The sequence below is a fragment of the Podarcis erhardii genome (assembly GCF_964252035.2).
Source record: "Podarcis erhardii genome assembly, chromosome: 13".
Taxonomy (NCBI): domain Eukaryota; kingdom Metazoa; phylum Chordata; class Lepidosauria; order Squamata; family Lacertidae; genus Podarcis; species Podarcis erhardii.
In genome coordinates this window covers 3,360,046-3,383,371 of record NC_138502.1, presented here as the reverse complement: position 1 = coordinate 3,383,371, position 23,326 = coordinate 3,360,046, and the positions used below count along the sequence as shown (strand labels likewise).

Here is a 23,326-nt window from a genome sequence, read left to right as displayed (position 1 = left end):
GGTTCAGAATGGCAAATCTGCTTGCAGGCTTTCCCGTAGGACGGAGGTTTTGGGGAGACAGTGGCCCATCCCTGACTATGGACCACGTTTTCGGAGACAGTGTCCCACAACCAGTGTTAGTACAGTGGACGCTCTGGTTGTGAACGTGATCCATGTGGAATGCACATTCACAGCCCACAGCGTTCGCAACCCACATCTGTGCACGCTTGGGTTGTGATTCAGTGCTTCTTCGCATGCGCAAAGCGCGATTTAGTGCTTCTGCGCATGCGCGACAGCTGAAACCCGGAAGTAAGCTGTTCTGGTACTTCCGGGTTTTGGCGGTCTGCAACCCGAAAAAACACAGTCTGAAGCGGCTGTAATCTGAGGTATGACTGTAATCAGCCGGGCGTGTTCTGTGACTGGCGTGGGTCCAATTGTGGCCCCATGGAGATTTCTGGGCGCCAGGTTTGCGACGGACATCCCTCTCTGGCTGGCCCCTCCGGCTTTCTTAAGCAGGTGAGCAGAAGAGCTCATTTACTGCTCCCCCCAGCTCAATTAATCCACTCAACGACACTGAAAGGTAGGCGAAGAGGCTGTGACGGAGTCCCAGGTCCCCCATGGGGGCCTCATGACTGAGTGGGGATTGAACCCTCATCTCCCAGGTCCCAGTCCGACACACTAACCCTGGTTTCCTCAACCTCGGCCCTCCAGATGTTTTGAGACTACAATTCCTATCATCCCTGACCACTGGTCCTGCTAGCTAGGGATCATGGGAGTTGTAGGCCAAAAACATCTGGAGGGCCGAGGTTGAGGAAGCTTGCAGTCTAACCCATGGGAAGGCAAACTAAGGCCCAGGGGCCGGATCCAGCCCAATCGCCTTCTCAATCCGGCCAGCGGACAGTCTGGGAATCAGCATGTTTTTACATGAGTAGAATGTGTGCTTTTATTTAAAGTGCATCTCTGGGTTATTTGTGAGGCCTGCCTGGTGTTTTTACATGAGTAGAATCTGTGCTTTTATTTAAAGTGCATTTCTGGGTTATTTGTGGGGCATAGGAATTTGCTCTTTTCTCCCCCCCCCAAAAAAATATAGTCTGGTCCCCCATAAATTCTGAGGGACAGTGGACCAGCCCCTGCTTAAAAAGTTTGCTGACCCCTGCTCTAACCCCTATACCCCACTGCCTTCCTGGAGTCCTTCTGCTATGGGGGCAGCTCTATAAATTAAGTAGGTAAATGAATATGGGGAAAACAAAATGCCACTTAGAAAAGATCTGGAATATTTTCCTTGACGCTTGCATTGCTTTATTCCAGATGGTTTTGTTTGATGTTTAATGTGCTGCAAACTGCTTTGCGATCGTTTCGTTAAACTATAGAATATAGTATAGAAATGAAATGAAAAACAACAACAACAACATTGCTTTGGAGCTTCTGTTTGTGTGTTTACCTTTAAATATTGTCCTGCTGCTTTAGTGGCTCTCAAAGAACAAGAGGAGAAAGACGACAGGTCGTCCTACTCTGAGTAGCCCCATATCAATTACTAAACCCAAGTTAGCATTGTCCTTTAATTTCAGCAGCGTATTCTAAGTAGCATTGGCTGCCACCCAAAAATACAGAACGAAACAAGTCATTTTTTACTTTAAAAACATCCTCTGTTTACAAAACAACATGCTTTGTTACTTGTAGGTAGAGTTGTTAATTGTGCATATTCAGTTGTTCAGAGGGGCAATTCAGTGCGTTTTTGAGTTGTGTACATTGGCCAGGTGTGTGTGTGTAATCTGGTTTGGTGGTGTGGGTGGTGCTGTGGGTTAGACCACAGAGCCTAGGGCTTGCCGATCAGAAGGTCGGCGGTTTGAATCCCTGTGACGGGTTGAGCTCCCGTTGCTTGGTCCCTGCTCCTGCAAACCTAGCAGTTCGAAAGCATGTCAAAGTGCAAGTAGATCAATAGGTACCACTCCGGCGGGAAGGTAAACGGCGTTTCCGTGCGCTGCTCTGGTTCGCCAGAAGCGGCTTAGTCCTGCTGGCCACATGACCCGGAAGCTGTACACTAGCTCCCTCGGCCAGTAAAGCGAGATGAGCACTGCAACCCCAGAGTCGGCCATGACTGGACCTAATGGTTAGGGGTCCCTTTACCTTTACCTTTAACCTGGTCTGGAGGGACTGGGAGGCAATGATTTTGCTTGAGGGGTGTGTGGTCCTTGCTATTTCAAGGCCCATGCCCTCCCCACTAGTATCTGGCTGCATGAGGCAGCAGGTTGTATTGCAGTCCCAGCCGCCTTTCAGAACATTTCTGGGTCACTCTCCGTCACTCTCCTTCCCTTTATTCCCACGCCCAATGATGGAATGCATGTTTCTGCATCCTTATGTGCTGTGCTCGCGCACTGCCGTTGAGTGAAGATTTTGGGTCCTGCAAGCACCTTAAGACATTCCAGTACGCGACAGCATCATCTGCGGGCGCTCGGAAGGCTTTTTGTGGCAGAGAGATCTTGCAATCCCTGGGGTTTTTTCATTTTTTAGCACATTCTTTGCACTGGGTTCGCTGTGGGGATTGCCTGTGGAAATGTGCAAACAGGCCTATTGCTGCGGTTTTTATTTTTAACACTGCGTGCATCCGTAGAACGCCGAGTGTGTTTTCTTAGGCAGTTTTTCTTTAGTCTCTGTAAAAAACCGGGGGCCGTGGTGGCATGTTGCGTTGGAGGAGACGAAGGAACTGGCATGATGTCATGGCCGACTTGGCCAATCGCAGCTCAGAATCGCTTCCGTGCCTTTGCTCTCTGACGTACCCATTGGCTACGGTTGTCAAGAGTCTGCACTTACATTTGCTTTATTTTCCCACAAATAAGCAGTTGTGTCAATATCCTTAGGAGCCTTTCATCCCTTTTTCCAGGACCTGGGTTCGAGATCTTACAGCTATGCAGCAGGACCTCTCCTGCCCCCTCTCAGAGCTGCTGGCTGTTGCCCAGGAGGACTGCAAGCCTCTGTCAGGGTCGTAAGCAACTTCCTTTGCCGAGGAAAAAGAGCCGAAGTGTTTGGTGTTTCTATGGCAACGCCTGGTGTTGTTTTTCGGTTAATGATTTGCGAGCTCTCGGCTACTTCCTTTGGCTTTGGAAGCAATTTTCTTGTCTATGCTTGAAAGGGAAAAATAATCCGTCAGAGTTATTTATTAGCTCCAGAACAGCATCGGCTGGACTCTGCCTGACGCACAGGCAGCTGTCCATCAACACCCCCCTTGCACCTTAACTACAGCTGACTTGCACCCCCCCCCCCCGATTTGACTCGTCGCTTCGTCAGAATTGTACCCAACTGCACCACTTAGCAAATGCCCTAACACTTTTTCTGAACCCTTGCCCTCTGCGCTGCAATGAACTCAGATCTAAGACCTCTCCCATCAGACTGTGGCTGTAAGATGCGCAGAAAACCCCCCGACGGCCTTCTTTTCATGTGGCTCCGATGATGCACATTGTTGTTGTTGTTGAGTCGTTTAGTCGTGTCCGCCTCTTCGTGACCCCCTGGACCAGAGCACGCCAGGCCCTCCTGTCTTCCACTGCCTCCCGCAGTTTGGTCAAACTCATGCTGGTCGCTTCCAGAACACTGTCCCACCATCTCGTCCTCTGTCATCCCCTTCTCCTTGGGCCCTCCATCTTTCCCAACATCAGGGTCTTTTCCAGGGAGTCTTCTCTTCTCATGAGGTGGCCAAAGTCTTGGAGCCTCAGCTTCAGGATCTGTCCTTCCAGTGAGCACTCAGGGCTGATTTCCTTCAGAATGGAGAGGTTGGATCTTCTTGCAGTCCATGGGACTCTCAAGAGTCTCCTCCAGCACCAGAATTCAAAAGCATCCAGTCTTGGGCGATCAGCCTTCTTTATGGTCCAGCTCTCACTTCCATACGTCACTACTGGGAAAACCACAGCGCCGTTATATTCCAGATTTCCTGCAAAATCGATGCAGGATGGAACCCTGTCACCCTCCTCTTTTCCTCCAGTCCCCAAGAAGCGCACCCTCCGAGATATCTGCCTGCACCCAACACACTCCATCCCGGCCGTTGTCATCTCGTTCTCCCGGCCACATTGCCCGTTCTGGAATCGCATCATGCCCGCTGCGCACCAGGCGTAGAAACCCCGCTTCCTTCGCCGCTGCTGAGGGCTCCCCGCGCAGGCCGAATCCAGTTGGTGACGCCTCTCTGCCTGACCCACATACCGATGGACACACAACACCCGCCGTTTTGCAGAGGAATGTGCGCCCACGCAGCCCCCCCTTTTGCGGCTGACACCCAAGACACCTGAAGCCCCTTTCGGCCCAACGGTGTCGGTGTGGCGGATCGCGTCCCCGTCTTCAGTTACGCCCATCTGTAACACCCGACAACAGATCCTGACACACGCAGGCTGACGCAGGCTGATTGCAGTGATCCTCGCGCCCCGGCCTGTTGCGCAGCAAAGGTTACGCTGCCTGGACCCGTCAGGCCTCTCTGGCAGCCAGGAAGGGCTTTTTATTTCTCTCTCCTCTTCCGCCCTCTCTGCCTGCCTGCCTTTCTGCATTCTTCTACTGCTAAGCTGGGTAGGAGGTTGTTAACACAAGGCAGTCCGCGCTGCTGAGATCACAGGATCTCCGGAAATGGCAGAGGATTGAGTTCCTTTGGCTGCGCAAGCTCGGAGGCTCAGCTCTCCCCACCGCTCGCGGGGAAACATAGTGGGGGCTTCGATTCCGGGAGGGGAAATCTGTGGGGTAGGCAGCACCTAGGATATCCCTTGATTTTGGGGTTTTCTGAAAGCGGAGTCTGGTGGGAAGGGAGCCAGGGCTTGAGATCACACAGCCAAAGGGAATTCGCATCTTGTGTTTAGAAGCAGAATTGAATCCAGGCCTGCTGGAGCCGCAGCGAGGCCTTCTGAGGGTGCTGGATTCGAATCCAGGACTTCGTTTTAGAGGGGCAGGCAGTCGTTTGTGGCCCAAAGCTAGTGGAAAACTGGTGTCCCCTCCTCTGTGAATGCTGCGCAGAAGAGGCAGCCAGAAAGATGTGGAAAAGAGAGGTCCGTCCCCCGTCCCCCCCCTCCCCGCTCTGAGCCACACAACCTTAAAAAAAAAAAGTCCGCAAATCTGTGCTCAAAGGGGAACAGAAATAGCAACTCGGCAAGCTGGTGACATCCTTTATTTTATTTTAAGGTTTCTGGATTTTTCAGGAGGCGGAACGTAAGAGCAATTGAGGCTTCCAGCCTCTCTCGCTGTTCGCTCCCAGTATCTACCATTTAATTAGACATCTATACGTGACTCTTTTTTTGAGTTATCGAAATGTAATGAAACCTGTAAGTTTGGGCTGGAAGGTGTTAATCACAAAGTCCTTTTAATTGTGAGAATAGGGTCAAATTTTCCATGATGTACGTATGAGGAACGGATACAACTTTTCTGCCGAAATGGTGGGCAAGCATTCAGGGTAAGATGATGAAAGCAAGGGTTGGTTGTTGTTGTTTTTAAAAAAGAGTGACGCTGTGGAAAAATACGAGCGTTTAAAATATTTTTAAATGCAGTGGGTATTGTTTTCGATCTTATTTCTCTCTTCGGTCAGAAGTAACAGCAATGGCACATTAAAAAGATAAGTCCTGGATGATACTGCTAACTGTCATATTTGACAGAGGGGAAACTGAGAATTTCAGACTTTTGTAAGCTTTTTCTTCCTTGGAAGAATAGTCAGTCACGCACTCGGTTTTTTTTTTATAAAAAAAATAAAGCAAGTTTCTAGTTGATGAATGGGGGGGGGGGGAGAAATATTTGAATTCATTCCTGCGCCTTATAGACCACGACTTCGGCTGGGAAGGGCGGGATATAAATAAAATTTTATTATTATTATTATAGAATCAAAGAATCGCAGCTAGATTGAGGGGTGGGTGTGTTTTATGGAGGGTGCTAGGAAGTGACTATAGTCATACCTCGGGATAAATGTACTTATAGAATCATAGAATCGTAGAGTTGGAAGCAGTGGCGTAGCGTGGGTTGTCAGCACCCGGGGCAAGGCAAGTAATTTGCGCCCCCTAACCTGTGGATTTGCGCCCCCTGACCTGTGGATTTGCGCCCCCTAACCCTAACCTCCAGATGTTGCGCCCGGTGTGGCCAGCCCCCCTTGCACCCCCATGCTACGCCACTGGTTGGAAGAGACCACAAGGGCCATCAAGTCCAACCCCCTGCCAAGCAGGAAACACCATCAGAGCACTCCTGACATATGGTTGTCAAGCCTCTGCTTAAAGACCTCCAAAGAAGGAGACTCCACCACACTCCTTGGCAGCAAATTCCACTGTCAAACAGCTCTTACTGTCAGGAAGTTCTTCCTAATGTTTAGGTGGAATCTTCTTTCTTGTAGTTTGGAACCATTGCTCCGTGTCCGCTTCTCTGGAGCAGCAGAAAACAACCTTTCTCCCTCCTCTATGTGACATCCTTTTATATATTTGAACATGGCTATCATATCACCCCTTAACCTCCTCTTCTCCAGGCTAAACATGCCCAGCTCCCTTAGCCGTTCCTCATAAGGCATCGTTTCCAGGCCTTTGACCATTTTGGTTGCCCTCCTCTGGACACGTTCCAGTTTGTCAGTGTCCTTCTTGAACTGTGGTGCCCAGAACTGGACACAGTACTCCAAGTGAGGTCTGTCCAGAGCAGAATACAGTGGCACTATTACTTCCCTTGATCTAGATGCTATACTCCTATTGATGCAGCCCAGAATTGCATTGGCTTTTTTAGCTGCCGCATCACACTGTTGGCTCATGTCAAGTTTGTGGTCAACCAAGACTCCTAGATCCTTTTCACATGTACTGCTCTCAAGCAAGGTGTCACCCATCTTGTATTTGTGCCTCTCATTTTTTTTTTGCCCAAGTGCAATACTTTACATTTCTCCCTGTTAAAATCCATCTTGTTTGTTTTGGCCCAGTTCTCTAATCTGTCAAGGTCGTTTTGAAGTGTGATCCTGTCCTCTGGTCTGTTAGCCACCCCTCCCAGTTTGGTGTCATCTGCAAATTTGATCAGGATGCCCTTGAGTCCATCATCCAAGTTGTTGATAAAGATGTTGAATAAGACCGGGCCCAAGACAGAACCCTGTGGCACCCTGTGGCTTCAAGTTAAGTATTTTCGGGTTGCGCTCCGTGGCGACCCGGAAGTAACGGAGCGCATTACTTCTGGGTTTCGCCACACGTGTGTGCGCAGATGGTCAAAATGATGTCTCACGCATGCACGGAAGCGGCGACCCGCGCACGTGCAGACGCAGGTTGTGTTCGCTTCAGGATGCGAACAGGGCTCCGGAACGGATTCTGTTCGCATCCCGAGGTACCACTGTATTCCAGGGGTCAGCAAGGTTTCTCTTGCCTGGGCCAGATTGGTCCCGTGGAGATCCCTCCTGTGTGTGTGTGAATGTGTGATTTCCAGCACGTGCGCAGACGCGATTTCCGGCACCGCGGAAGTGAGTCCCCGTGCCGCGGTTTAGCTCAGGGCGTGAGCGGTCAGCTCGGTTTGGGGGGCGGCTCAGGGGCCAGTCAGATGACCTCCAGGGCCGCTTTTGGCCCATGGGCCTTTGGTTGCTGACCCCTGGCCTATTCCATCCCCTCTTGAGGCCTGGGATCCTGTTCACAGCTGTCAACTTTTACGCTTTCTTGCGAGGAATCCTATTCGGAATGAGGGGATTTCCCTTAAAAAGGGGAAACGTTGACAGCTGTGACCCTGTTTCTGACCCCAAATGCAACAGAGCCTCAACTCTGCCCGCCGTTTGACCATTTCTGCCCTCTTTTTCAAAAAAAAATAAATCCAAAACTGAAACGAAAAGCTGCATGGGTTTTAAGGGAAGGTTCCTTTCCTAGTGGCAGAATTTAAAGTGTGTTGGGCACAGGGATAGCAAACAGTTTAAATTTGGGGTAACGCGTCGTCTCTTTCTTTCCACCCAGAGGGTCCTGTTCAGGCGGATTTGGAGACAGCATCTTGAGCGACAGGGACACAGACACCCAGTAGATGTGGTCTACTCGTGTAGGTAAGGATGACGTCCATCACTCTTCCTTTCTACTGGGTCTCCTTGGGGTGCTGTCAAGAGGGAAAGAGGTGCTGGCCGGGGCTTCTGGGAATTGTAGTCCAAACCACCTGGAGGACACCAGGTGTGGGGAAGAAGGGCTGCCGTGGGTCTCCATGGAAACGCCACCGTGCTTCCCTCTTCCGATCGCCATAGCGACAGCGGCTGTATCTAGGCCAGTCACCACCCCATCTGTGTCTCCGCGGCAACGGTGCCTGGATCTAGGCCAGCCCCTGCTTCTAGCTCTGGTCCCCATGGCAACCGCCGTCGGGTTGCCATGACTCGGCTCGGCCTCTTTCTAGAGCCTTCGCTTTGGCTCCTTGCCTCCTTCTAGAACATTCCGTTTGGCTCGCCATTTTTCAACCCATGGGTTGGTTTCCAAGTCCGCCCAGCCTGAAAGTTGCCTTGCAAAACAGCCTTCCCCACGTTAAAAGTCTCCTTGGCTGGGTGGTCTAGGCCAAAGAACTGGAACTGCAAATAATAATAATAATAATAATAATAATAATAATAATAATAATAATAATTTTTATTTATACCCCGCCCTCCCCAGCCAAGACCGGGCTCAGGGCGGCTAACACGCAATATAAAAACAAATTGATTGAAATGCAACTTAAAAACAAGATTAAAACACAACATTAAAATATTAAAATACAGCCTCATTTCAATGGAAACTCAAATCAAAAACTTTTTTGGGGATGAATGCCGGACGCCATCTTCCGGGGCCACACTCCCACGGGAGTCACGTGTCTCGCATTTTGTGACGCCATGCTTTTTCTGTGCGCTGAAATTGCGGCAGAGCACAGTGCCCAAAACAGGCCTCTGTGCTCTCGCGGGGGGGAAACCAGGATGCCTTGGGCTTTTTTGTCCAGGACAACTGTCGGGTACGGACTCCCAACTCCCATCAGCCCCATGGCCAGTAGTTAGCAAAGATGGGCTCTGGAGTCCAGCCATATCTGTAGGGCCACACATTCCCTGTCTCTGGTCTAGAAGCGTTTGCTTCTTGAGATTATCTGGGCCAAATTTGGATTAACGGAGTCTTGCCTATGCCCCTCCAGGCATCTAGCCCCTAATATATTTCCATCGTTGGGACCTCAACCCTTTCTGCTGGCCTTCATATTTCCACAGAGACTGAATTGTCTGGTTCTTCGTTGAACTCTGAATCGCTCACAGTTTTTAGGTTTTTTTGAAGAAAAGGATGAGGAGTAAAAGTGCTGTTACTGCTTTTCTGTGCCCTTTAATTGCTCAAATAATAATAATAATAATAATAATAAATAATTTTATTTATACCTCGCCCTCCCCAGCCAAGACCAGGCTCAGGGCGGCTAACACCAGATATAAAAACAATTGATAAAAATACAACTTTTTTAAAAAATACAACTTAAAAATACAACGTTAGAATCCTGGAATTGGAAGAGAACCCAAGGGTCATCTAGTCCAACGCCATGCAATGCAGGAATTCTGCCCACAGTCATCCCTGGGTGGGCTCGAACCACCAACCTTCTGGTTAACAGCCAGATGCGCTGACCCACTACACCACAGGTTTTTTTGTTTCTCTGCCTTGGAGGGTCCCCACCCCAAGTTTGCAGCCTCTTAATATTTATTTGTTCAGCCCCACCAGCATACAAGGCCGATCTGTTAGATTTGCACAGATCCCTTTACTCCCGGAGCTAAATTACAAACAGAAATGGACTTTAACGGGAGGAACCTATACAAATTAAATGTTTCACATGGGACCTGGAGTGAGGTGTCCACAGGCTCTGACTCCAGTCTCGGACTTCCTATCTTGATGAGACATAAGGCCATTTGGCGGCCGTTTTTATTGATCTGTTTTGGTTGTCATGCGGTTGGCTGCAGGGTGACGATAGCCATCTCAGACCTTCCCAATTGTATGAAGAGCTTGGCTTTTCCGTTTTAAAAAAGAACGAGACCTTGTTGCGTTTGGGAGGGTGACTGCTACATTTGGTGGTTTTTTGTTTTGTTTTGTTTTTATTTTTTTATATATATATACATTTTTATTGGTTTTTTAAAAATATCATTTCCAACAATCATGTAACATAACTTCTTATCTTATACAATATTTTAGACTCCTCTGATGATCTTTCATTCTTTATCACTTATTGTGCATTTCTTAATTTCTTAATTTCTCTGTTACTCTTAATTATCATTAACTAATAACTCTCCACCCGGGATGCGGATGGCACTGTGGGTTAAACCAGAGCCTAGGATTTGCCGATCAGAAGGTTGGCGGTTCGAATCCCCGCGACGGGGTGAGCTCCCGTTGCTTGGTCCCTGCTCCTGCCAACCTAGCAGTTCGAAGGCACGTCAAAGTGCAAGTAGATCAATAGGTACCACTCCGGCGGGAAGGTAAACGGCGTTTCCGTGCGCTGCTCTGGTTCGCCAGAAGCGGCTTAGTCCTGCTGGCCCCATGATCCGGAAGCTGTACGCCGGCTCCGTCGGCCAATAAAGCGAGATGAGCGCCGCAACCCCAGAGTCGGCCACGACTGGACCTAATGGTCAGGGGTCCCTTTACCGTAATAACTCTCCTCATAGTCTTTCTTGCAATATTTCAAATAGTCCTCCTTACAAAACTTCTTGCGGTCCTACTAGCGTAATCTCTTCATTACAATTACTTTTGTTTTGTTTTTTTAATAGGGAAAACGGAGGCAGAGAGTGGAGGTAGGGGGATTGAATTTTGAGACGGCAGCAGTGGGAACTTGTCCGAAAGGCTCTTGAATTTATCACCTCCTAAGGCTGCAGGGACGTGGGTGGCGCTGTGGGTTAAACCACAGAGCCTAGGGCTTGCCGATCAGAAGGTCGGCGGTTCGAATCCCTGCGACGGAGTGAGCTCCTGTTGCTCGGTCCCTGTTCCTGCCAACCTAGCAGTTCGAAAGCACGTCACGTGCAAGTAGATAAATAGGTACCGCTCTGGCGGGAAGGTCAACGGCTTTTCCGTGTGCTGCTTTGGTTTGCCAGAAGCGGCTTAGTCATGCTGACCCCATGACCCAGAAGCTGTACGCCAGCTCCCTCGGCCAGTAAAGCGAGATGAGCACCACAACCCCAGAGTCAGCCACGACTGGACCTAGTGGTCAGGGGTCCCTTTACCTTTACCTTTAAGGCTGCAGGGTGGCTTGTGAAGGGGGCCTCTGAGCATGTGTGAATTGCATTTCCCTTTTCCACAAGCCTGCACACGTCTGGAATTTCTAGAGGGCGAGGCTGCCTCCACCAAGACACTTGGAACAAAATATACAGATTTTTTCTGTTTCATCCTCACAACTTCCCCTGCACGGCAGGCTTGGCAGAGATAGAGATTCCCCAAGTGGCTGAAGGTCACAAAGGGGGGGGGGATTTCAAACCAGGTTCAAGAACCCAACATTTTAGGAGATTAAAATTGGAGCAGAGATTTGCTGGTATGTCTCAACATCCCTCGGCAAAACGTAGCAACCTGTGGGTTTTTCAGCCTCGGGACAGAGCACTTTCCCCTGCCACGGACCAGGATGACTTTGGTGGGTTTTTAGAAACCTGCACGCAAGTCGGAAAGGCAGATTTGCCAACTCGGTGCTCATCATGGGGTTCGGACCTCAACTCCCAGCCAGCACAGTGGATGAGAGTTGCAGTCCCAAAATATCTGGTGGGCAAAGGTTGCAGCGGCAGGTAGGTCCAGGTGAGGGTCTTTTTTTCTATCCTGGCCTTTTTCTTTATCTCTCTCCAGTGCACAGGCCCAACATTGCAGTCCTCCTCTTTCCACCCCCCCTCCAGCCTCTTCCAGGCTGCCGTGCCGGTCCCTGCAATCTGCTGACCTCAGCCTTCGTGACTCAGACCCGCAGAAATCCATACTGCTTCGCATCTTGTTTACGATCCGCCAGGCTATTCCCTCTCCCCACCGTTGCAGAGCCCTGTTTCGGTTGCAGCACCCTGGACTGCAGGCGGACGGAAGTGGCGGGCGAGGCAAATCAGGTTTTTTGCTTCCCTTCCTGCGACCTCAAAGTAGCTGTTTTACTACAAAGGAATTTCAGAAATAGACTGGAAAGAGAAGCTGCTGAATTACAACTTATCACCAAACTTAAACCCATGGAGAAACCTGGTCTGAACAAAGACCTTGGATTCTTATCTCATTATACATGACAAAGCCATTTTTCACCTTTTCACCCCTTGCTTTTTCCTGTAAGACCTATTGCAGTCGTTAAGAGTCGTCAACAGGCTCATCACAGCTATCTGCCAATCACCCATTCCCACCACCCTTCTGAGTAATACCCCTCCCCACCTTCTCACTATATAGAAGGGTCTGGAAACTTCTGTTTCAGTGTATCTGAAGAAGTGTGCATGCACACGAAAGCTCATACCAAGAACTGACTTAGTTGGTCTTTAAGGTGCTACTGGAAGGAATTTGTTTTGTTTCTTCCTGCGACCGTTCCATTTGGGGGGGGGGCACGCATTCATTTCCACATTCGGGGCAGAGAGAAAATGCAGTGTGCATGGAAGGGTCGCCCTCCGGATAGGATGGTTATGGGGAACCTTGTTGCTGTTTAGTCGTTTAGTTGTGTCCGCCTCTTCGTGACCCCCTGGACCAGAGCACGCCAGGCCCTCCTGTCTTCCACTGCCTCCCGCAGTTTGGTCAAACTCATGCTGGTCACTTCCAGAACACTGTCCCACCATCTCATCCTCCGTCGTCCCCTTCTCATTGTGCCCTCCATCTTTCCCAACATCAGGGTCTTTTCCAGGAAGTCTTCTCTTCTCATGAGGTGTCCAAAGTCTTGGAGCCTCAGCTTTAGGATCTGTCCTTCCAGTGAGCACTCAGGGCTGATTTCCTTCAGAATGGAGAGGTTGGATCTTCTTGCAGTCCATGGGACTCTCAAGAGTCCCCTCCAGCACCAGAATTCAAAAGCATCAATTCTTCGGCGATCAGCCTTCTTTATGGTACGGGGACCCTACCCAACCCTATTGAATATATGGACTTTATTCTCCTCTACCTTTCTCTCTTTCTGGTGTATTTACAGATGTTCTCGGAGCTTCAGGTCTCAGGCGCTGGCAATATAATGGCATGTTCCTATGGGAAGCTGCAGAGTGTATTTCAGCCCTGAAGGCAAAGCCTCCCAGCTCCTGTGGGGCAGGGCTCAGGGAAGCAAAGTTGTTCTGTGTTACTCTCACCCTAGGTCTATTATTATTATTATTATTATTATTATTATTATTATTATTATTATTTCTTGCCCATCTGGGGTGGCTTCAAGCACATATAAAGAACATAATAAAACAACAATCCTTAAAAACCTCCCAAAATAATAATAATTTTAAGACCCAGGATGCAATTTCGACGCCATTTGGGGACCTGCTTCTATACAGTGGTACCTCAGGTTAAGTACTTAATTTGTTCTGGAGTTCCGTTCTTAACCTGAAGACCACTTTAGCTAATGGGGCCCCCTGCTGCCGCCGTGCCACCAGAGCACGATTTCTGTTCTCATCCTGAAGCAAAGTTCTTAACCTGAGGTACTATTTCTGGGTTAACGGAGTCTGTAACCTGAAGCATATGTATCCTGAGGTGCCACTGTAATTGCCAGGTGCTCCTGTTGCAACCCACCTTGGATCGGGCTGCGACCCGACGTGCTGTTAGTCGACGGTGGGAGGTCAGGTTTCCCCAAGATTACTCTGGGATCCTTCTGGGATCTCTGCTTGGACGCTGGGGGACAGCAGGATAGATCTGTGACAGCTGTTTTGGCCCCAGTGCCAGATAGAAAGCGTGGTTAAAGGTAAAGGGACCCCTGACCATTAGGTCCAGTCGTGGCCGACTCTGGGGTTGCAGCGCTCATCTTGCTTTACTGGCCGAGGGAGCCAGTGTCCAGCTTCCGGGTCATGTGGCCAGCAGGACTAAGCCGCTTCTGGCGAACCAGAGCAGCGCACGGAAACACCGTTTACCTTCCCGCTGGAGTGGTACCTATTTATCTACTTGCGCTTTGACGTGCTTTCGAACTGCTAGGTTGGCAGGAGCAGGGACCAAGCAACGGGAGCTCACTCCGTCACAGGGATTCAAACTGCTGACCTTCCAATCAACAAGCCCTAGGCTCTGTGGTTTAACCCACAGCGCCACCCGCGTCCCTAGAAAGCGTGGTTAGAGTCAGCCTAAAGACCTATTCCAGGCTCAAGAGATGGGGATGAAGAGGGGATCCCCTGGCCAGAGAGAGAGATCCCGGGTGCTGGACCTGTTGGAACGCCATCGAGTGTCTTGTCCTTCCCGCATTCAGCTGGGCCCACACGTCTCCCCCTCCTCAAATTCTTGTTCTGTGCCACAGAGCGCTGCCTCTTCCTTTTCCCTCCCTCCCCAACCCTTCTCGTTTTCTCTCCCTCCGTCATCCAGGCTGGTTTCCATAGAAACTCCCTTTCCGTTTGGGTACTCCTGTCGCAGCCGGGAAGGGAGTTTATATATATGCGTGTGCGCGAGAGAAAGAGAGACCCTCAAGGAATTGTTGCCGCCGTGTCTTACGCACACACACTCGCCGTGCATGCAGGCACAAGCCCATTCGCACGCACACACGCACACACACCCCATGGCCTGAAATTGCATCGTCGGGACGGTCCCACCCAGGTCGAGGGAGGAGGGAAGTTTGCGAAAGACGGGCTTGGAAGAAAAGAAAACATTGTGGGCATCCCTATTGTTCTGTCTCTCTCTCTCTCACACACAAAATTTTCTCCCACGTCTCTGCAGCGGGGAGAGGGCAGAGCGTGCCTTCGGGGGCCAGCCCTTGACACGAGGGGGCCGGCCAGGCCAAAGGAGGCGCCTGAGCGTCTGGGGGCAACGAGGCGAGCCTCTTGGAGCGGCTTCCACGCTGAGCTCCGGAGAGCGAGCCGGGCCAACGCATCAGCTGCTTAATCCGAGCTGGCACCGGGAATTTCTTTCCTTCAGCCATTTTAGGCTTGCCAGCTGGAGGAACGAGCTCCTTGAGCAAAATGGCTCCCCAAGTGGGGTGGAGTGGGGAGGGGGTGGGCTGGGGGCTTTTCCGCTCGAGCCAAACAGGCCGCTCTCTCTTCCCCTGATGGCCTTCGGCCTGCCCATGCCAGCATCAACCCCGCTGCTTCGCTCGGTGTGACTCATGTCAACAGCAGCCAAGTGACTTTTTGGGACTGACGGGAAGCAGAGCCCTGTGGTTCTCCTGGCTGCCTTCTCCCAGCCCTTCCTACGCGTGGGTTCGAATCCCTGGGGGGCCTCGCTCTCTCTCAGCCTGACCTGTCTCACAGGGTTGTTGTGGAGCAGGAACTATGCCTGCCACCTTGAACTCGGGGGGGGGGGGGGAAGAGGTGAGATTTGAATGTAATAAATAAAGTAGGCATTCCTAGCTGTCAGACAGACCCCCACACCTGAGACCTCTCCCCCAGCTGTGGCGCCCCTCTTTTCGAGAGGTCAGGGGTCACAGCTACTAAGCACCATGGCCATGTCTAAGAGATGGACCTTTCCAAGCACAATTCAAAGTGTTGGTGCTGACCTTGAAAACCTTAAACGGCCTCAAAGGCCCAGTAGACCTGAAGGAGCGTCTCCACCCCCATCGTTCTGCCCGGACACTGAGGTCCAGCGCCGAGGGGTTTCTGGCAGTTCCCTCCCAGCCAGAAGTTGAGGGTACGGGGAACCAGGCAGAGGGCCTTCTCGGTGGTGGCACCCGCCCTGTGGAACACCCTCCCACCAGATGTCAAGGAAATAAGCAACTATCTGACTTTTAGAAGACATCTGAAAGCAGCCCTGTACAGTGGTACCTCGGGTTAAGAACTTAATTCGTTCTGGAGGTACGTTCTTAACCTGAAACTGTACTTAACCTGAAGCACCACTTTAGCTAATGGGGCCTCCCGCCGCTGCCGCGCCACCGGAGCACGATTTCTGTTCTCATCCTGAAGCAAAGTTCTTAACCCGAGGTACTATTTCTGGGTTAACGGAGTCTGTAACCTGAAGTGTATGTAACCTGAAGCGTATGTAACCCGAGGTACCACTGTATCGGGACATTTTAGTGTTTGATGTTTTAGTTTGTTCTGATATATGCTGTGAGCTGCCCAGAGTGGCTGGGGAAACCCAGCCAGATGGGCGGGGTATAAATAAATTATTATTATTATTATTATTGACAACTCCGTTGGTTACAGCATGGTCCTCACCACGCCTAAGGTGGCAGGTTTGATCCTCGCTGGGGCTGCTGCAAATTCCTGCTTTGCAGGCCGTTGGATGAGATGAGCCTCAGGGTCCCTTCCAATTCTACGATTCCATGCTTCTATGGTCTACCTCCACATTTGTGCTTTTGTGCTGTGCCAGTGTGGTGTAGTGGTTAAGAACAGTAGTCTCGTAATCTGGGGAACCGGGTTTGCGTCCCCGCTCCTCCCCATGCAGCTGCTGGGGGACCTTGGGCCAGTCACACTTCTCTGAAGTCTCTCAGCCCCACTCACCTCACAGAGTGTTTGTTATGGGGGAGGAAGGGAAAGGAGAATGTTAGCCTCTTTGAGACTCCTTAGGATAGTGATAAAGCAGGATATCAAATCCAAACTCTTCTTCTTCTTCTTCTTCTTCTTCTAATATTGTACAGTGGTGCCCCGCAAGACGAATGCCTCGCAAGACGAAAAACCCGCTAGACGAAAGGGTTTTCCGTTTTGGAGGCGCTTCGCAAAACGAATTTCTCTATGGGCTTGCTTCGCAAGACGAAAATGTCTTGCGAGTTTTTCCGACTTTCCCCCCCTTTTTCTAAGCCGCTAAGCCGCTTATCAGCTGATCCGCTAAGCTGATAAGCCGCTAAAAGCCGCTAAGCCGCTAATAGCGCTAATCTGCTAAGCCGTCAATGGGCTTGCTTCGCAAGACGAAAAAACCGCTAGACGAAAAGAATCGCAGAACGGATTCTTTTCGTCTTGCGAAGCACCACTGTATCATTATCCAGACACAATCTGCGTCTGAAAGCAATCTATTTAATGAGGTGTTGTCCTGTTGTCTATGCATAGATCGAAGGGGGCCAATAGTAGCGTCTTTCCAAGGAATCAATACCAGTCTTTTGACTACGTGGAGCAGTTGTCAGAGCCCCCTATAACTGGTATGTTTTTCAGGATAATAAATTAATAATAATTTTATTACTTATGCCCAACCCATCTGGCTTGGTTGCGCCAGCCGCTCAGGGTGGCTTCCAACACATATAAAAACACAGTATAATCGTAATTATACATAGTCATAGAATCATCATAGAGTTGGTAGCGATCCTGGGGTCATCTAATCCAACCCCCGGCAGTGCAGGAATAATAAGCAGGTGGCCCATGTGGGAATCGTCCCTTGGTGTTACTAGCACCACGTGCCAACTAACTGAGCTGACTGGCCTATCATATGACAACTTTAAATCCCCCCCCCCAAAAAAGTCGGACATTGCATAAACATGTTTCAAAGAGGCAGTCTCTAAATCGAATTATTAATAATAACAATAATAATGGCTGTCTGCCAGCTACGTCTGGTACGCAGGCTGAGACCCTACCTGCCTGTGGACTGTCTCGCCAGAGTGGCGCATGGTTATCTCTCGCTTGAACTACTGCCATGCGCTCTACGTGGGGCTACCTTTGAAGGTGACCCGGAAACTGCAACTAATCCAGAATGCAGCAGCCAGACGGGTGACTGGGACCAGCCGCTGAGACCACATAACACTGGTCCTGAGAGATCTGCATTGGCTCCCAGTATGTTTCCGAGCACAATTCAAAGTGTTGGCGCTGACCTTGAAAGCCCTAAACGGCCTCGGTCCAGTAGACCTGAAGGAGCGTCTCCACCCCCATCGTTCTGCCTGGACACTGAGGTCCAGCTCTGAGGACCTTCTGGCGGTTCCCTCCCTGCGAGAAGCCAAGTTACAGGGAACCAGGCAAAGGGCCTTCTCGGTGGTGGCACCCACCCTGTGGAACGCCCTCCCTTCAGGTGTGAAGGAAATAAGCAGCTATCTTCTCTTTAAAAGACATCTGAAGGCAGCCCTGTTCAGGGAAGTTTTAAAAATTTAATTCTGTATTTTTTTTAACACTCAATTGGGAGCCGCCCAGAGTGGCTGGGGAAACTCAGCCAGATGGGCGGGGTATAAATAATTGTTGTTGTTGTTGAGTCGTTTAGTCGTGTCCGCCTCTTCGTGGCCCCCTGGACCAGAGCACGCCAGGCCCTCCTGTCTTCCACTGCCTCCCCCAGTTTGGTCAAACTCATGCTGGTCCCTTCGGGAACACTATCCAACCATCTCGTCCTCCGTCGTCCCCTTCTCCTTGTGCCCTCCATCTTTCCCAACATCAGGGTCTTTTCCAGGGAGTCTTCTCTTCTCCTGAGGTGGCCAAAGTCTTGGAGCCTCAGCTTCACAATCTTTCTTTCCAGTGAGCACTCAGGGCTGATTTCCTTCAGAATGGAGTATATATAATATATTATTATCATCATCATCATCATTATAATATAACAATAACAGTCCTCTTTGTCGAGAACCTCAGGCAACTACCCCATTTTCTCTCTCTTTCGCAGGTCTGAGGCAGCTGAATGGCTGCAGCAATGGAGCTCACGGACATTGGCCACTCCAGCTCCCTCCTGGTCCAGCTGAACGAGCAGCGCCTCCGCGGCCAGTTCTGTGACATCACCATCATTGCTGAAGACACCAAGTTCAAGGCCCACAAGAACGTCCTCGCGGCTTCCAGCCCCTACTTCAAGGAGGTGCTGTCGGAGGAGTCCAGCTGCCAGCAGCCCAGCCAGATCCTGGAGCTCCCCGACGTCCAAGCCGAAGTCTTCTCCGACGTCCTCAACTTCATCTACAACTCCCGGCTCTCCGTGCCCAGCCCGGCCGCCGCCAAAGAGATCGGGGCCGTCGGCCGCCGCCTCGGCATCTCCCGCCTCGAGGACCTGGACGACCCCTTGGCGGGCACCAAGATGGACAACTCGGGCGGGGCCTCTTCCAGGCCGTGCAGCTCGCCGATCGACCTCACCTGCCCTTCCCGCTCGGCCGAGCCTTCCAGCCCCCTCAGCTTCCATGATTTGGCCAAAGCCTCCAGCCCGGCCAGCGATGGCCAGCCCGACACCGAAACAGAGACCGCCAAGATCCTGTACAACCTCAGCTCGGTCGCCGCCGTGCCGCCACCCCAGCCAGACCTGGCTTACATGCTGAAGGGAGGCGTCAGCTGGGACCACGACGATTCCCCCGGAAACCCCTCGGCCGCCAACGGCGAGGCGGACCACCAAGGGCCAGCTTCCTCTCGCTCTCCCCCGTCCGGAGCTTCCTGCCCGGCCGCCAGCTCCTTCTGCTGTGGGAGCTGCGGCCGCTCCTTCACCACGTCGTCGGCGCTCAGCCTGCACATGAAACTGCACCGGACGCGCCGTTCTCTCTCCTGCCGGCACTGCGGCAAGAGCTTCATCCACATCAAGCGGCTCCAGACGCACGAGGTCTTGTGCAAGGAGATGGAGAAGGCCGAGGAGGGCGTCCCCGCGGGCGAGGCCCTGCCCAGTCCCGGGCTGCCTCCCAAGCCGCCTCCGCCGCCGTCTTCCAAGAAGAGCGTGCTGTTCCGCCACCGCGGGCTGCAGCGCATGGACTGCATCTCGGACCAAGACCACTTTGTCAAAGTGGTCGACGGGCACATCATCTACTTCTGCACCGTCTGCGAGCGCTCGTACATGACGCTCTCGAGTCTCAAGCGCCACTCCAACGTCCACTCGTGGCGGAGGAAGTACCCCTGTCGCTACTGCGACAAAGTCTTTGCTCTGGCCGAGTACCGCACCAAGCACGAGGTGTGGCACACAGGCGAGCGCCGCTACCAGTGCATCTTCTGCTGGGAGACCTTCGTCACCTACTACAACCTGAAGACCCACCAGAAAGCCTTCCACGGGATCAACCCCGGCCTGATTTCTTCCGAGAAGACGCCCAACGGAGGCTACAAGCCCAAGCTCAATGCCCTCAAACTCTACCGCCTCCTGCCCATGCGCTCCCAAAAGAGGCCCTACAAGACCTACAGCCAAGGCCTGGTGCCTGACAACCTCCTTCTCCCGGCTCAGCCCATCCCCATGGCGCTGGGCGACGGGGACTCCTTGGACGGCAACCTGGTCTCCTCGCTGGGCAACGGCGACATTGCTTCCGTCTTCACTGCCAACAGCGGCTCCCTGGAGATGCCCGAGCCGGAACGCTTTCCGCGGCCGCAGGAAACTGCGGCCGGACCGGAGATCCCCGCGCTCCCAGCCTCGGGCGAGAACGCTCCTTCGGACAAGAGGCCGGGGCCCCTGAGCGCAGAGGCCGCCTCTGTCATCGCCTATGGGCGGCCCGCCTCCTCGGTCATCGTCCACAGCACGTCAGTGTTGTCGCAGACACCCTCGGTGATCACCTATAACAGCAAGTCTTCGGAGGCAGGGCCTCTGCCCCCGACACAGGTGCCATCTTCCGCTGCAGCCAGGCCTATCAAGAAGCAAGTGCTGAAGGAGTATATCCAATCGCAGAAGGCAGAGGGACAAGCTCTGGAAGAGAGTGGGGAGCCCAGAGCCAGGGGGCCGCGGTCCGGGCGGACCATGACGTACATGGCAAAGCCAGCGTACGTCGGGGCCACCTCCGAAAGCCGCGCCGCACCGCTCTGCCAGATCACGGTGCGCATCGGTGAGGAAGCCATCGTCAAGCGGCGGATTTCTGAGACGGACCTCATGCTGGACAAGGGCGGCCGTGTCGGGGGCAAGCGCTTTGATTTCGGCAGGGAGCAGAGCAGCGGGAAGGAGGTGCCGCCGGAAGCTCCCCACGGCAAGCACGCCGGCAGGGGGTACGCCAATGAGAGCGGCGAGGAGGAGAGCGACAGGGGCGACGCCGAAGACCAGCTCTGGCGGCCCTACTACAGCTACAAGCCCAAGCGGAAGGCTGGCGCCGGCGCCAACACGCTGCCCAAGATGAAAAAGTCCCGGTGGCACCGCAAGCTCCGCTCTCTGCGCTGGATGAAAAGGACGGAGAAGGCTGGGGAGGAAGAAGAGGAGGAGGAAGAAGAGGAGGAGGAGGATGTGGGGACCAGCGAGTCGGTGCCAGTGGAAGTGTCTTCCGGCCGCGGGGCCGCCTCCGAAATTGAGGGACCGAGCCAGCCTCCCAAAGCTGGGCGCGGCTCCGAGTGGAAGCACGAGTGTGGCGCCTGTGGCAAGCTGTTCTCCGCGCTCAAGAAACTGAGGAAGCACGAGCGAGTCCACGGGCGCCTCGCCAAAGACAACCCGCCCCTGGCGCCCTCGCAGGCCCACCGCGTCGGCCGCAAGCCCCTGGTCAAGTTCACCTGTGCCCGCTGCACCAAGGTGTGCAAGACGGCTGCGGCCCTCAGCCGCCACATGAAGCGCCACGAGGGCGAGCCGCCCGAGCCGCCGCCCTTGCCGGCCCCCACCACCGTCATTGCCTACTCCAAGAAGGCGGCGGAGGCTCCTCATGCGGCTGTCGTGCCGGCGCCCGTCGTCAAAGAGGAGACCATGCAGGAGATGCAGGTGTCGTCCTCCAGTGGCGAAGCGCCCTTGTGCCCGCAAGAGCTCCCCGAGGATGAGGAGCCCGTGGCGGTGGACATGCAGCCTTACGGACGCTGCACCCCGGTGCCAGAAGAGGAGGCCGTGCCCCTGGCAGAGGGGAACAAGTCTCCGTTTCCGGAGGAGCTCAGCACCCACCCGCCCATTCTGGAGGCAGCCACCAGCCTTGCCGAACTCCCGCCAAGATTACCACACTCCCTGCAGGACCCTGTCATCTCGCACACGGGTCTCGCTCTGAAAGAGGCCTTGGCGCCCGAGCTGGAGGAGGAGCGATACCCTGTCCAGGAGTACCCGCTGCCCTTGCTGGTGCCAGGCAGCTGTCGGACCCGGAAGGACCTGGAGGACAAGCCTCCCTCGTTCCTCGCCTACCCCAGCGCCATCCAGTTCAGCGGCGTGGGCAAGGCGGGCGGCGGCGACGGCGGCGACGGCGGCAAAGTCTGCTTCTACCCAGACCCCTACCCTCTGATGTACGGCCACCAGCTCCTGGCGGCCTACCCCTACAACTTCACCCTCCCAGTGGCTCTGAACATGGTCGTCCCGGACGAGAAGGGGCAGCCACTGCCGTTCCTCCCCGGCGTCTTCAGCTACTCGGTGAACCCGTGTCGCGGCGAGGTCCACGACGGCTCTGCCGCGGCGGCCTCCAGCGTGGCCATGGCGATGGGGGCTGGCGCTGCCCACGAGGGCAGAGGGGAGCTGCCCACCCCAGAGAGGCTGAAGAAAGGGAGCCTTCTCTGAGGGGGAGGACCAAGGGAGGTTGGGGCGGAGGGGGTCAGCTGGAGGCGAGGGGCGCCGCCACTTCTGCCTCTCCCTAGATGGCGCCCTCTCGTGGCTTTGGACTCCAGCTCCCGCCCAGCCAGTGGAGGGTTTGGGGCGCTCTGAGGTTGTGGAAGGAGACTCCCCCCTCCCCGAGAAGGGATGTTCGGGGCGGAGGGGTGGGGGCAGATTGCAGTGGCAGCGCTACGGCAGAGAGAGAGACAGAGCTATGGAATCCAGAGGTGAGCATTGGTGGCGTTGAGGGGTTGCATAGCGCAGCCCCCTGACCCACAACTTCACATCCCCGTGGTTTGTCGAGTGGGGCACATCGTAGATAAGACTTTTTTTTTTTTAACAAACAGACAAAAAAAAGACGTAGCAGCGAAAATAGGTACAGGGTAACCCCTCTCCCCCCCCCCTTCTCCCAACCACAGCCCCATATGAATGTCTTCTTGCTCTGTATATATATTTCCAGAGTGAACTTGCACAAGCAAATCTTCGTTGTTGTCTCCCCCCCTCCCCAATCCTGCCCCCCTCCCCATCTTGGCTCTCCCTGTTACCCCTGCCTGGGAAAGGACGGCTGGGAGGAGGAGCCTCTGCTTTGGGGGGCGGAGCTCTTTTTCGGCTCCTCCCACCAGCTGATGCCCCTTTTATCTCTTGCCTTCCCAGGGTCTCTTCCTTCCTCAACTCGCCATTTTCCCCCCTGCCAAGGGGAAGAAGGTCTCATTCCACAGAACTGTTTGCCCCACCTTCTCTCCCCCCCTTTTTTGGGGGTGGTGGTGCCCTCTCGGCCCCCCCTCCCCCGGCCCAGCGCCTTGGATCTCTAGCCTCTGCTTTTAGCAGCTGCGTTATTTCTCCCCTGTTCGTTTTTTGTTTTGCAGCTTGAAGGGGATGAATCACATTTTCCTTTTGGCTGGATGGAAGAGGAGGAGGAGGAGGAGGAGGAGGAAGGGGTGGGGTGGGGTGGGGGGAGGAGGAGGGGGAGGGCAGGGTGTCCTGTTGAGATGGTGAGGAGCAGCAGCAGGAGAGGACGGTTCTGTAGGATCTGGTCTTCCAGGGTTTTTGCAACAGCCACAAGAGAGCCACAGCAGCTTTGCATCGCATCT

At 53.2% G+C, this 23,326-nt stretch overlaps 1 protein-coding gene across 3 annotated transcripts in view; it reads left to right on the top strand.

Moving 5' to 3' along the window:
- ZBTB4 (zinc finger and BTB domain containing 4) overlaps positions 1–22,571 on the top strand; it is a 30,758-nt gene extending 8,187 nt beyond the window's left edge. Inside the window, exons 1-3 of one of the 3 annotated variants that reach the window (XM_081835610.1) lie at positions 4,516–4,656; positions 7,884–7,966; positions 18,477–22,571. In XM_081835610.1, the coding sequence (XP_081691736.1) occupies positions 18,492–22,202 (3,711 nt within the window). In that variant the 5' untranslated portion in view covers positions 4,516–4,656; positions 7,884–7,966; positions 18,477–18,491 and the 3' untranslated portion in view covers positions 22,203–22,571. Of the gene's footprint in view, positions 1–4,515; positions 4,693–7,883; positions 7,967–18,476 lie in introns of those variants that run through there. The other 2 variants (XM_081835609.1, XM_081835608.1) reach the window with 2 other exon arrangements.
- Positions 22,572–23,326: the final 755 nt, after the last annotated feature.